Here is a 14,164-nt window from a genome sequence, read left to right as displayed (position 1 = left end):
GTGAGAAAGTTACAGATGCACAAACATCATACCCCCAAGACATGCTAACCTCTCACCATTATAATAACAGGGGAGGTCAGCATTTTTTGAGGTGGTTTGATATTTATGCCTCTAACTTTCTCACGCAACATTATTCACGATTCATGCTATAACTGGGCAAATAACTCACTAACTAGCAATGAATATCAACAATCCGAACACGCAGCTTGCTTTGATCTCAAAAACGTATCTCGCGACTTCATGATTGAAAGACCACTCCTGCCTGTCAATGCAGGCATATAATAATTATACTGCGATGCGCTCTGCAGAGATTGGGAGGACATTGGGCAATACATCACATCCGGAGGACAGTTTGATCCAATTCTGATCAGAGTAGCCTAATTGTTTGATATTGTGATTTTTGCCTGATTAGGACCACTTAAATCTATAATCTGCTAGTCTGACAATTAGTTGTACTTGCCCTGAAGGGTGTTTAAGATACTCTTTGAAGAGGTAGGGTTTCTGATGTTTTCAGAAGATGGGCAAGTGTAATTTGGATTGTAGTACATTTTTGTAGTACATGTGTGACAATGTATAGATTCATGTGAACAAGTGTCTTGCGGTCACAATGATATGTCAACAAGATGAGACCACATCTAATAGGCTAATATCATTAGATAGAGGCACTAAGCCAATTTAACCAATATAGCCATTAATATACATTTATTTTATACATGCACTGAAATCCAATAAAGACAATTTTCCTACACCTTCACAACCAAAGAGATGTGCATCTTAAAAATGTATAATTACACAAATTTATGTTTTTTTCTCTCCAAATCCATTGAGGTGATTTAGCAACGGCGGATTATCCTGATTTAGAGTCACATGCAATAAAACAAAACACTTAAAAAGTTAACTTTTGTCCTCTGGCCTCATCAACAAAGCTCTGACTGAATGAGTCATCCTAAAACACACTGGTCCTGTAGGTCATTGTCTTTGGAGGGCCATACTGCCACACATAGGGATTACTGACGCACTGAAGTGTGTCTGCCCCGGTCACAGAGGATAGGTCAGAAGCTCCTTGCTCTGTAAATACTTCTGCACTAGGGGGGGGGGGGCTTGTACGGTGTCATTTTATCAATGAGAGTGAAAAAGAGAGAGAAAGAGAGGAGTCAATGGACACTGGCCTCAGTGACTGATGGAAACGTATGCCATTGCTAGATAGGCCTCAGTGGGACATGATAGTGTCCCGCGTGTGCTTAAAGAAAATTATTTTGGGGTATCTCAGATTGTTCAGGCAGTTCTTACATAGGAGGAAGGATGTTTGACACTTTTTACATTTGGATCACAAACCATTTTTGAGAAAATCAGGATGAAAGTGGCCATTTTAGGCCCCCCCTAGACCTATACATGCCTCCTGTAAGACCCTATGATCCGCGAACCGTACATGATAGATACATTATAATCCTTATGGTAGCGGTTGGCAACAGGCGGCCCGACGAGCAAATTTAAAAAAATATATTTTAAAAAGTATTTTAAAAAATACTGGAAATTACCAGGAATTCAGCAAAACAATATATATATATATATTAAGAAAGTCTGTTCCCAAATATTCCCACAAATAAATAAAACGCCTCAAATACAATCTCTTTTTGGGCTTAGTTGTGGTCAATTTGAAGTTGTGGTCAATATCTCAAAAGTATCTTTTTTGATTTTGTTCATTTTAAGACATTTTGTTTGGAACAATATACTATACACAAAGATTGTTTGATCATCATTATCCCTGTTTTCCTGAACTTCCAATCCCTTTGATGCATTTGAATTACTCCAAAGCATACCTTCTTCAGACTGAAATATGCCATTACCTGATCTTACATATCTTTGTACTATAACTTTTATTGCGATAAATGGCAATGAGGTCAGATTAAAAAATGCATCAAATGATTTTTTACATATTTGTTGCTGATACCCCAAGTGACACAAAATAGAGAATCAGAGATTCAAATAGTTTGATAGTCCATGTTAATAGTATCTTAAATATCATGCATGAATCCATTTGAGATCATGTAGTAGGCCTATGAATCAATTTTACTTTCTGACCCCCCCAACCCCCATTCTCCGATTGTTATGGTGGCTCGCCCAGTGATTTTGTTTGACAAAAGTGGCTCCTTCAGAAACATTAGTGACTACCACTGACTGACCTATAATGTCAATTTCTATGTATAAATGGGTCATATCGTTAAAAGTACCCGAGAGGGCATTCTGGAAATTTGACGTGTTTGAAGAGTAAAAATAAGCTTTCGATACATTAATAATATTCTGAATGTGAAAAAATGTATTTCAGAATCTTGACATTGTCCATATTTGAAAGCACACAATAAGGACTATAATGACACGAAGTTGCTGCCTGTATCATGTACGGTTCACGGATCATAGGAGGCATGTATTAGTCTAAGAGGGCCTAAAATGGCCACTTCCATCATGATATTCTAAACCATGGTTTGCGATACAAATGTAAAAAGCATGTCAAACAGCCTTCCGCCCAATGAAGTTTTTAAACGAGAATTGCCTGAACAATCTGATACCAAAAATATTTTGGGCCTACGCTGGCATGGAATCGCACGTGACCGCGAGACCTCCTGTCAACACACACAGGGAGTGCCAATCAAGAAGACAGAGCCGTCTCCTCCAATCTGTTGGAAATGTCACGGGTCCCATTCCCTTCCGCTGTCCAGAGTCTGGCTGGGCTTGGGGGCATCGATCCCCTCGCCCCCACGCAGGAAGGAAGGAGGGGGGAACAAACATACACATGCATTATTTATACATGCTTAAACAAACAACGGCCTCGCGGAGATCTGCTCATATGGGAAATCTACAGCAGAGGATGCAAATATTTGATTTAGGAGATGCATTGATGAATATGACTGAGCGAGATTGGTTGATGATAAAAACAAACCCATTGACTACATATCAGCCTAAAAGTATGGTTTCTTTGCGTGGGGGGGGTCCTAACTAAAGAGTTGCGAAAACGGTGACTCCTAACTTATGATGCAGCATCTAAAAAAAAGATGACTCCTCTCCACCATGTCTCTGACTAGAAAACTTCTGAGAGGAAAAACATTTCCATCAATACTCTGCACAACAAACAATACAGGCACAGACCAATGTTTTCTAGCCTTTGTTGACATCACAACAAGAGACAAAGCAACACAAATTTGTTCTCTCTGCGTAAGCAAAAATCGCCAGTATCTCGTTAGATATGGGCACAAGCCAATTTCAGGCTCAAAACATTCCTCTTTGTGACACTCTCTCACTGGCAGGTCTGAAGAGTCAGACAAATGCCAGCTCTCACCGAGCAGTTAATGAACAGAGTCATACAGATACAACACATGTGGCGAGAGAGCGGGTTTCATGGAGGTTCATAACAGAGGAAATTGTGGATTCTTGTAAACAACTTTTGGCAGACACTAGGCCTGCTAGATAAAGGAGTAAACAGTATGTATGTGTATGTGGTCTGTTTGTGTGTGGTGTGTATGCTACTTATCAGGAGGAATAGAGATGAGCAGCCCTGACTGTGGATAATGGGACAGAAAGATAACAGGAGAAAGGGGTGATGAGACACCATGGAGAGGGAGAATTCCCTCCCCTACAGAGAAGGAGAGATGGGAGCATATTAGACCACTGCCCAGTGCCCACACCTCCAGTCTGTTTCTAGGGAGCGCTGCCTGGGCCATAGCTTACACCTTTAAAATCCAGAACAGCATCCTGTTTAAGATGCAGGATGACCAGGCTAGGCGTTGAGATGCATGACTCGGTGAGGTGTGAGAACCATGGCTAACACAGACAGCCCATCCAGCCACTGACGGCAGAGCTCCAGATTTAGTGTGCTTCTGTTTTTAGCTTGGCCGTTGTGAAATGATGATGCTGCGTGGTGCGGCGGGGACTAAGGAGTGAGCAGAGAAAATGACCAGGTTTAAAAACAGTTTGTTCAGGGCAATGTGAGCTTGACTGGCCCCTCAGGCCACTCCTCAAACGACACACAAACACTAGAGCACGCACACACATACACACACAGGGCCTGGGGTCAGATGACCTTCACCTCTATTGGAGGAAATGAATGGAAGGACAGAGAGATGGAGGAACACAACCTGAGTATCATAACTCAGGATAAGACCCAGATGCAGACAGCTAGAGTCACAGATGTTTATTGACCCAAATAGGGGGCAGGCAAAAGACAGGTCAAAGGCAGGTAGAGGTCCATAATTCAGGGCAGAGTCAATAAGGTACAGAACAGCAGGCAGGCTCAGGAAAGGCAGAGGTCCGTAGACGGGTCAGAGCCAGGCAGGTACAGAACGGCATGCTCGGAGTCAGGACAGGCAGAATGGTTAGAACCAGGGAAACAGAACTTGAGAAAGCAGGGAGACGGGAAAACACGCTGGTAAGACCTGACAAGACAAGACGAACTGGCAACAGACAAACAGAAAACACAGGTATAAATACACAGGGGATAATGAGGAAGATGGGCGACACTTGGAGGGGGGTGGAGACGAGCACAAAGACAGGTGAAACAGATCAGGGTGTGACACTGAGGGGGACATTGATGGACAGGACACACACACACTCCCCCCATCAAACCATGGAGAAAACTGAGTGGACCCTATGTTCTCAGATCTGCAGGGAGGAGGTAGTGAAATGTGGATAGATTGTTTTGGAATCAGGCCATGGTGGAGCCACAGTCTACAAGCCTCCAGCTGCATCAGCAAGAGGATGAGGTGTTGTGGTACTCATGTTTGACACACTGAGCAGGGAACTTTCACCTGAAGTCAGCTCAGACCTGCCTCTACCTCCCACAGTCAAATATCATGTTTTAAAAAGGACATTGGGCCTTAATAATAATGTAGACAGAGAAGCCCTCTTTGTATGATCTATATTTTTCTTAAAATGTAATGGAATAACTAATAAGGCAGTTGGGAAGAGGGTGGAACCTTTTATGTGCTTTTACTGGAGCATCTACAACTCGACCTTAACATAACACGTGTGCGTGCACACACACACACCTTGACTGGAGTGTGTCCTTCATTGTAAACCTTTATTGTAATAACTGGTCCTTTAAGAACAGAACAGAGCAGCCATAAACCCTTGAGAAACCCGAGGCTTATCAACACTACATGAGCTCATCCTTAAACACAGCCAGACACTACCCTCTTACAGCTACCATTTCTCTTTTGTAAGGTCCTTTGTGAGTGTTCAGTGATAAAACCACAGGACAGGTGCAACAAAAACATCTTTCCTCCCAACTTTAATACCATATCTATCTAGCTGGTAGCCACCATCTGATGCCCACTGAGAAATGGTCCCGTAGCTAGTCAAGAGGTGCCAACGAGCTTCCTCTCCCCTCCTTTATTGAGAGTGCTGATGTCAGCACTAGCTAGCTTGGCAGGCTGGCTGCGGCTCTAGGGGCCCGTCCTTGAGGGAGAGCCAGAGCCTATAGAGGCTAATGGGGCTGATGGTGATTGACGTGGCCCAGGCTAAGTGAAGTGATCTGGGGGAGAGAGTTGGCAGGCGTTCCCCCCGGGGCCTGATGGTTGTTCCACTGGGGAGGGAGTGGACCCACTGAGCCCTCAGATGCATTTAACTGATGAAGCCAACCCAGCCTGACCCGTCCCCTCCAGGTAGGAGTGCCTCTCAGGATCCACACTCACAACTTGACTTTGGGATTCAGCTACTGCTACCGTAGCTCACTGGTGTCCTGAGATCTCCCTTTTTCCTCATTCATTTTGTTCGTTGTTCAATCATTCATCAATTCATTCATTCATCGACTGACTGACTGATGTCAGGTACTGAATTCCATGTATCATGCAGGCTATAGGTAAGCAGACCTAGAGCTAAGCTAAACAAGAGGTCAGAAAAGTTTGGATTTGTCTGCTGTGTCTCTGCCTTTTTAGAGCAGATCTTAATTTGTCTGTGAGGTCTGGTGGTCCCCTCAGTGGGGAGAACACACACACTCGTTATCTCTCTTTATCAGGTGTCCTCTCTCGCTCTTCTGAAGGTCTCCAGTGCACTACAGTAGATACAAACGGCATTTCCACACAGCTACAGTAGCTAAATGTAAAACAGTGTACTTTCTCCCTTCTCTCCCTCTCCAGTGAAAACTAAGATGATGAGTCACTCTTCAAGTCAGACATCTTAATTACATAAAATGCTCACTCTGCCTGCAACCCCTTAACCCAGCTGCCTAGGAAGGGCACTAATGCATTCTTATTACAACCAGTCTTCCCTGTACCGGGTACACGTGGACACATTCCAGAAGAATATCAATAATCAATTAAATTGTAATCTCATAACACACCTTTGTTAATAATGGCAAAGAGAGAGGACCGCTTTGCCACTGCCAGGCTTCTGGGCAGTTTGACACTGGCACTCCTTATGCAATCAGTGAGGTAATGACTAAGGCAGGGGTGTGGCCCTTCCCTAATTAGCCAATTGTTCCTCCTAGTAAAAAGACAAGTGTTGAGGCAAAAAAAAGGAGTTAGGCCTACTTACTGTGGAAAACAAAACACTCATAACAGCATCCAGTTTTCATCATCCCATAAAGGTTGATATGGCAGGCAGTCTCATGTAGCCGTGGCAGCACATTGTCGCGTGGTTGTATAAATAGGGATGTTGTTGACGTTTCCACTCTGAATCGTTATCGGTCACACAGACACAGCTTTGCCTCCGAGAGGAGAAACACCAAGGTAACAAATTAGGGAAATATCAAAGCCTTTTTACACTGACAGTGACAATATAGACTTGGGTTACCACTGAAGTACTGAAGTTATAGAGGAGCGAGTCAGCCACATATTCCTATCAAATCAGGGTGAAATATCTGAACAAATATTGATTAGATTTAATTGGCTATCAAAACAAGGCTGGCACCTAATCCTGACATACGCATCATCTCAAGGACCTACAGTATAGGCTAGTGGTGGTAGTGAAAAGACTGTTCTTCACTGCCATCTTGTGTTAACAGAAAAGAAACAATGTGGGCATGTAAATGTTGGTTAATGAGACACTTCAGCATTATAGGAGGAAAAACACTTATATTCTACAAGAGGACATAATAAAACTATATAGAAGGAGAACATTATGATTTACCTGTCTTCAAGGCAATTTCCACACCTATATAAAAATAAAACCTAATCAAAATATTGATGAAGTCATATTGGCTTGGATCCTCTGATTAGTAGTCACAGTGCTTCCTATGATGTTTGCAACCACAATCTACACTGTCACAGAATCAACAGGAAACATGTCAAATATTTACAGAATACAGACAGGGCTCCATTTTAGGGTACAGCACAAATTGAACAACCCCATTCAGACCGCGAGCTCTCATCCAACAACCCCATTCAGACCCGAGCTCTCATCCATAAACCATGGAATAGGGGGATTGCATTTGTAAACATTTGGACAGACACAGTCTGTGAGATGGATTTGACATCAGAGCTGAAAAAGTTGAAGCAGCTGAAATCAGGTGAAAGCCTAAGACAACATTTTAGGGGTGGAAATTATGGCGGAGGCTTTGTTGTAGAGGCGGACAGTGGACATAGTGTAGTCACTGTAATGTAACCTAGTGTTGTGGGTGTTTTCATACCGGCTGTGATTATCTGGACAGTCCATGGATGCCTGGTCATAAGAGCCTGGTAGGATCTCCACAGGCCCGCCATTCTCCGCTCTATGCTGGAACACAGACGATCTAGTCAGAACCGCTTATAACCAGTCATAACCCATATGCCTTGCCATCAACTGATTGTGTGTGGACATTGGTAGTTCAATATAGAACTTTAGACTATTTTCATTATGACAATATTCTGACTTTTGAAAACAGCTAATGGTTGGGTGATATCTATACAGTTTCTTGATATCACGAAGTAGACAACCAAACGTTTCTTTACACAGACGAAGTAACTGCGGCCATATGGGAAACGTAGGCTAGCCTACTCTGCAGCTTATGCAATGGAATGCCTGACGCGTGCTGCCGCACATAACGTTCTCCACATTACCTGATCACGGGGGAGTCAGCAAAATTGGATTTGGACAACTTTACTACACTGTAACTAGTTACTGCTACTGCAGTCATACTTGCCGTACTTAATGTAACCCTGATAGTGAACATATTATTTATTCAACATAGCCCTGTTTCCTAGTCAACCAGACGTAAAGCATCCTAATCCTAGCCTTGCAACCTCATTAGCTAACGTTAGCCGACTTAGCTACTCTCTGGAGTTCTGCCACCAATAAGAAACTTGTCATGCAGCTCTAACATTACAGTCAAGTCGGTCATTTATACATAATAAAAACGGTACAACTAGACAATGAAAGTGTTACAAAGCGAAAAGATAGAACACAATTGTTACATGCCTTCCTTAATACAGCTCCAACTGAGACACACAACACAGACTACTCTAACCGACGTCACTTCCACAACAGCATCAGATGGATTATGTCACCCTCTGGTGGTGCAAGGCTAACCCTATGACAAGTAACCAACAGAGTGACGATGAACTTCTGTCCTTGATTTCTATTTTCCAAGCACTCAGTTCTCTCTCACGGACAGTTGAACATGAACAGGGCAACACAAAACTAACACAAAACTAACACTAAACATTCAGTTCGCATTATTTTATTGTTTCTTGGACATGAAATGATAGCATGAAATATTGCAGTGATTTGTGTGTGAAGATTCCTTTTTGATAAGGGAACACACACACCAACAAAAAAGCCTTGTCCTTACATCATGCTTTAAAAAAAAGGTCTAATCCACAAAAGGAACACAAAAAAAAAATCTAGATTCATGGAACATTGTTGAGCATATACATGTAACCAAGCTGTGTCAACCACACAATCAGATATACAGTAGTAAGCAGACACCCATGGACAGTTCAAGCTATACAAAACAGAAATGCAGGTGAGGTAAAGAATATAGCTAAAGCTGATGCCCTATAGAGAAGCCTTATTTGACACATGGAGACCCAGCAAAGACAAACACTCTCCCTAAGGGAAATAGATAGATGTGTTTATTATATATACACACAACTGGACAAATATGTAACACTATGCTTACCATCCAAATGTCTCTTAGCTAACAATATGCATATGCATAGTTTTGGCAAAGAAATGCCTGAGGATATCTTGGGTATCCTCTTTTTTTTAGACACTATATTTAAACACTCAAAGCCACAGAATCCTCAAGGTTCTGTCTTGCAATCCTGTAACTATGAAGGCCAGAAAACAAAATATGTACATGGCCAAGCTGGTCAGCCTATTAAAACAAGATACAGATGATCCATGATGGTTTCATTTGAGTAGTTTTACAGTCAGAGCCACCTCTCCTGCTGTAAGTTCTTAATTATACTACAACATACATTGTACGGCCTTTGTGAACTAATCAGGGGTATCAATTTAAACGAGAAAACATTAAATACACAAGGAAATAATTTACACAGGAAAAATATTCAAGTATAAATAGTGCTAAGTAGTTCAAATCGTTAACAAAATAATTAAACTGACTATCTGCATTGACCGTTTTTGCACCAACTTTGATTCATCACATTTATTATCTATCTTGTTGCCTAGTCACTTTATTCCTAGTTATATGTACATATCTACCTCAATTGCCTCGTACCCCTGCACTTCGACTCGGTACTGGTACCCTGTGTACATAGCCATGTTATCGTTACTCATTGTGTACTTATTATTACTTTTCTATTATTTTTTTTCTCTTCATTGTTGGGAAGGGCCTGTAAGTAAGCTGTTAGTCTACACCTGTTGTTTATGAAGCATGCGATAACATTTTATTTATTACCCAGAGAAATGGCTGCAAAGTTTAAAAAAAAAAATCTGCATCAACCAACCTATCATATATGTGAGAGGAAACTGAATAAAATCCTTATAATAAAAACAGCCTCAAGTACTAAATAATGTTAAAAAAAAGCCAATCATCTTAAACCATAAAAAAAAAGTACTTTTTTTGCACGAGACTTTTGTCACAGCTAAGGCAACAGCACACAATCTCCAGAGAGGACAGTCCATAATGTCCATAGATGTATATTAAGTAATACTAAGGCAATGTTGAGCTAAAAGCTACCCATGAGCTATATGACCTTATATTTTCACTACCTACCTGGTCCATTGTACCCTCAGTCTGTAACTTGCTCCTCTCAGTTATAATACAAAGTCTCCCTGCGCATAACAATGGTCATCACCATTATATTCACACGTTATTCAAGCACAGCTGAGATCTGGCACTAACAGCCACAGACTGTCCTACTCTCATCTTCCCTGATTTCATACTGTGGTGTGATTTGTCATCTTAACTATTTCTATGGGTCAACTCAACAGGAAAACATCAAAAGGACTAGAAAATGGTCATCCTTCAACCCAAAAGAGGCTTTTTATTTCTCTTGATTCTTTCTCCAACTTTACAGGTCCTGCTGCGTCAACAAAAATCAAACAAGCAAAATCACAAATCAAGTATTTTTTTTATCAGTGGATAGATAGATATGTATGGGCTAATGGGCATCGCTAGCAAAGCTAGGCTAATATCACATTTCCTCCTCAGGAGGGTAGGTAGCCTTATGACCTTTCACCCTGATCAGAGAGGGTAGAGTTGGCACAGGGGCAGTGCCCAGGACATCATGAAATGATAAGCAGCAGAGGGGCGCTGACTGAGGGGGAATATTTAGCTCTTAGGAGCTGATCAGTGGTTGGCTGGCATGGCTAAGTGCTTGTGTGATATCCCCCCCCCCCCCCTACTTCCCCCTCAGCAAAACTTCAGCTCAGTAGTCCATCCTTTAATCACTCTCGGTCCAGTCCGAGGGAGTGTCCGTCCCAAAGTAACGGTCCCCGAAATTACCTGGAAGAGAGGAGAAGAGAGAGCCGTCAGTCATATTGTCATTGTGAATACATGAGTTGGACTAGCGTCAGTGAGAATTGTGTGATCAGTGGCAGTGCTGATGGAACATATGAGTTACCCCAGCTATCAACTGGCTCATTCACCCCCCCCCCCCCCTCCCCTGTAACTATTCCCCAGGTTGTTGCTGTAAATGAGAATGTGTTCGCTTTCAACTTATGATAAAAAAAGTGTTAAATAAAATTAAAAACAGTCAGTCTGGGGTGATTCATAACAAAGCCCATCCACTTGGGCCTGAATGGCTGTGGCAGCAGCTACAGTGCATTCGGAAACTATTCGGACCGCTTTACTTTTTCCACATTGTTATGTTACAGCCTTATTATACAGATGGATTTAAGAAATAAAAATCCTCAGCAAACTACATGTAATACCCCATAATGACAATGGGAAAACAGCTTTTTATAAATGTGTACATATTTATTACAAATAACAGAAATACCTTATTTACATAAGTACTCAGGCCCTTTGCTATGAGACTCGAAATTCAAATCAAATTTTATTTGTCACATACACATGGTTAGCAGATGTTAATGCGAGGGTAGCGAAATGCTTGTGCTTCTAGTTCCGACAATGCAGTAATAACCAACAAGTAATCTAACTAACAATTCCAAAACTACTGTCTTATACACAGTGTAAGGGGATAAAGAATATGTACATAAGGATATATGTGAGTGATGGTACAGAGCAGCATAGGCAAGATACAGTAGATGATATCGAGTACAGTATATACATATGAGATGAGTATGTAAACAAAGTGGCATAGTTAAAGTGGCTAGTGATACATGTATTACATAAGGATGCAGTCGATGATATAGAGTACAGTATATACGTATGCATATGAGATGAATAATGTAGGGTAAGTAACATTATATAAGGTAGCATTGTTTAAAGTGGCTAGTGATATATTTACATCATTTCCTATCAATTCCCATTATTAAAGTGGCTGGAGTTGAGTCAGTGTCATTGTCAGTGTGTTGGCAGCAGCCACTCAATGTTAGTGGTGGCTGTTTAACAGTCTGATGGCCTTGAGATAGAAGCTGTTTTTCAGTCTCTCGGTCCCAGCTTTGATGCACCTGTACTGACCTCGCCTTCTGGATGATAGCGGGGTGAACAGGCAGTGGCTCGGGTGGTTGATGTCCTTGATGATCTTTATGGCCTTCCTGTAACATCGGGTGGTGTAGGTGTCCTGGAGGGCAGGTAGTTTGCATGATGCGTTGTGCAGACCTCACTACCCTCTGGAGAGCCTTACGGTTGAGGGCGGAGCAGTTGCCGTACCAGGCGGTGATACAGCCCGACAGGATGCTCTCGATTGTGCATCTGTAGAAGTTTGTGAGTGCTTTTGGTGACAAGCCCAATTTCTTCAGCCTCCTGAGGTTGAAGAGGCGCCGTTGCGCCTTCTTCACGATGCTGTCTGTGTGAGTGGACCAATTCAGTTTGTCTGTGATGTGTATGCCGAGGAACTTAAAACTTGCAACCCTCTCCACTACTGTTCCATCGATGTGGATAGGGGGGTGTTCCCTCTGCTGTTTCCTGAAGTCCACAATCATCTCCTTAGTTTTGTTGACGTTGAGTGTGAGGTAATTTTCCTGACACCACACTCCGAGGGCCCTCACCTCCTCCCTGTAGGCCGTCTCGTCGTTGTTAGTAATCAAGTCTACCACTGTTGTGTCGTCCGCAAACTTGATGATTGAGTTGGAGGCGTGCGTGGCCACGCAGTCGTGGGTGAACAGGGAGTACAGGAGAGGGCTCAGAACGCACCCTTGTGGGGCCCCAGTGTTGAGGATCAGCGGGGAGGAGATGTTGTTGCCTACCCTCACCACCTGGGGGCGGCCCGTCAGGAAGTCCAGTACCCAGTTGCACAGGGCAGGGTCGAGACCCAGGGTCTCGAGCTTGATGACGAGCTTGGAGGGTACTATGGTGTTGAATGCCGAGCTGTAGTCGATGAACAGCATTCTCACATAGGTATTCCTCTTGTCCAGATGGGTTAGGGCAGTGTGCAGTGTGGTTGAGATTGCATCGTCTGTGGACCTATTTGGGCGGTAAGCAAATTGGAGTGGGTCTAGGGTGTCGGGTAGGGTGGAGGTGATATGGTCCTTGACTAGTCTCTCAAAGCACTTCATGATGACGGATGTGAGTGCTACGGGGCGGTAGTCATTTAGCTCAGTTACCTTAGCTTTCTTGGGAACAGGAACAATGGTGGCCCTCTTGAAGCATGTGGGAACAGCAGACTGGTATAGGGATTGATTGAATATGTCCGTAAACACACCGGCCAGCTGGTCTGCGCATGCAGGTGCATCCTATTTCCATTGATCATCTTTGAGGTGTTTCTACAACTTGATTGGAGTCCACCTGTGGTAAATTCAATTAATTGGACATGATTTGGAAAAGCACACACCTGTCTATATAAGGTCCCACAGTTGACAGTGCATGTCAGAGCAAAAACCAAGCCATGAGGTCGAAGGAATTGTCCGTAGAGCTCTGAGACGGGATTGTGTCGAGGCACAGATTTCGGGAAGGGGGCCAAAACATTTCTGCAGAATTGAAGATCCCCCAGTGGCCTGGAATAAGTTTGTAACCACCAAGACTCTCAGGGAGGTGACCAAGAACCCAATGGTCACTCTCCATCATTCTTAAAATGGAAGAAGTTTGGAACCACCAAGACTCTTCCTAGAGCTGGCCGCCCGGCCAAATTGAGCAATCGGGGGAGAAGGGCCTTGGTCAAGGAGGTGAACAAGAACCTGATGGTCACTCTGACAGAGCTCTAGAGTTCCTCTGTGGAGATAGAACCTTCCAGGACAACCATCTCTGCAGCACTCCACAAATCAGGCTTTTATGGTAGAGTGGCCAGACAAAAGACACTCCTCAGTAAAAGGCACATGACAGCCCGCTTGGAGTTTGCCAAAAGGCACCCAAAGATTCTCTGGTCTGATGAAGCCAAGATTGAACTCATGGGCCTTAATGCCAAGCATTGCGACTGGAGGAAACCTGGCACCATCCCTACGGTGAAGGGTTGTGGCAGCATCATGCTGTGGGGATGTTTTTCAGTGGCAGGGCCTGGGAGACTGGTCAGGATTGAGGGAAAGATGAATGGAGCAACGTACAGAGAGAGCCTTGATGAAAACCTGCTGCAGCAACGCTCCCCATCCAACTTGACAGAGAGGATCTGCAGAGAAGAATGTGAGAAACTCCCCAAATACATAAGTGCCAAGATTACAGCGTCATACCCAA

The 14,164-nt window shown here is 43.2% G+C and overlaps 2 protein-coding genes across 4 annotated transcripts in view; both read right to left on the bottom strand.

Moving 5' to 3' along the window:
* The window catches only part of mpv17 (mitochondrial inner membrane protein MPV17), a 29,570-nt gene extending 21,104 nt beyond the window's left edge, over positions 1–8,466 (bottom strand). Inside the window, exons 1-2 of one of the 2 annotated variants that reach the window (XM_020454707.2) lie at positions 8,386–8,466; positions 7,619–7,704 (exon numbers count right to left, since the gene is read on the bottom strand). In XM_020454707.2, the coding sequence (XP_020310296.1) occupies positions 7,619–7,691 (73 nt within the window). In that variant the 5' untranslated portion in view covers positions 7,692–7,704; positions 8,386–8,466. Of the gene's footprint in view, positions 1–6,525; positions 7,575–7,618; positions 7,705–8,385 lie in introns of those variants that run through there. The other variant, XM_031800903.1, reaches the window with a different exon arrangement.
* A 165-nt stretch (positions 8,467–8,631) lies between these two features.
* Positions 8,632–14,164, bottom strand: part of si:ch211-243j20.2 (uridine-cytidine kinase-like 1) — a 30,251-nt gene continuing 24,718 nt past the window's right edge. For both annotated transcript variants that reach the window (XM_031800900.1, XM_031800901.1), the window contains exon 16: positions 8,632–10,879. In XM_031800900.1, the coding sequence (XP_031656760.1) occupies positions 10,818–10,879 (62 nt within the window). In that variant the 3' untranslated portion in view covers positions 8,632–10,817. The remainder of the gene's footprint in view (positions 10,880–14,164) is intronic.

The sequence above is a fragment of the Oncorhynchus kisutch genome, linkage group LG21, assembly GCF_002021735.2.
Source record: "Oncorhynchus kisutch isolate 150728-3 linkage group LG21, Okis_V2, whole genome shotgun sequence".
Lineage (NCBI taxonomy): Eukaryota > Metazoa > Chordata > Actinopteri > Salmoniformes > Salmonidae > Oncorhynchus > Oncorhynchus kisutch.
The sequence above is the reverse complement of the archived record's forward strand: the minus strand, read 5'-3'. Positions and strand labels throughout refer to the sequence as shown.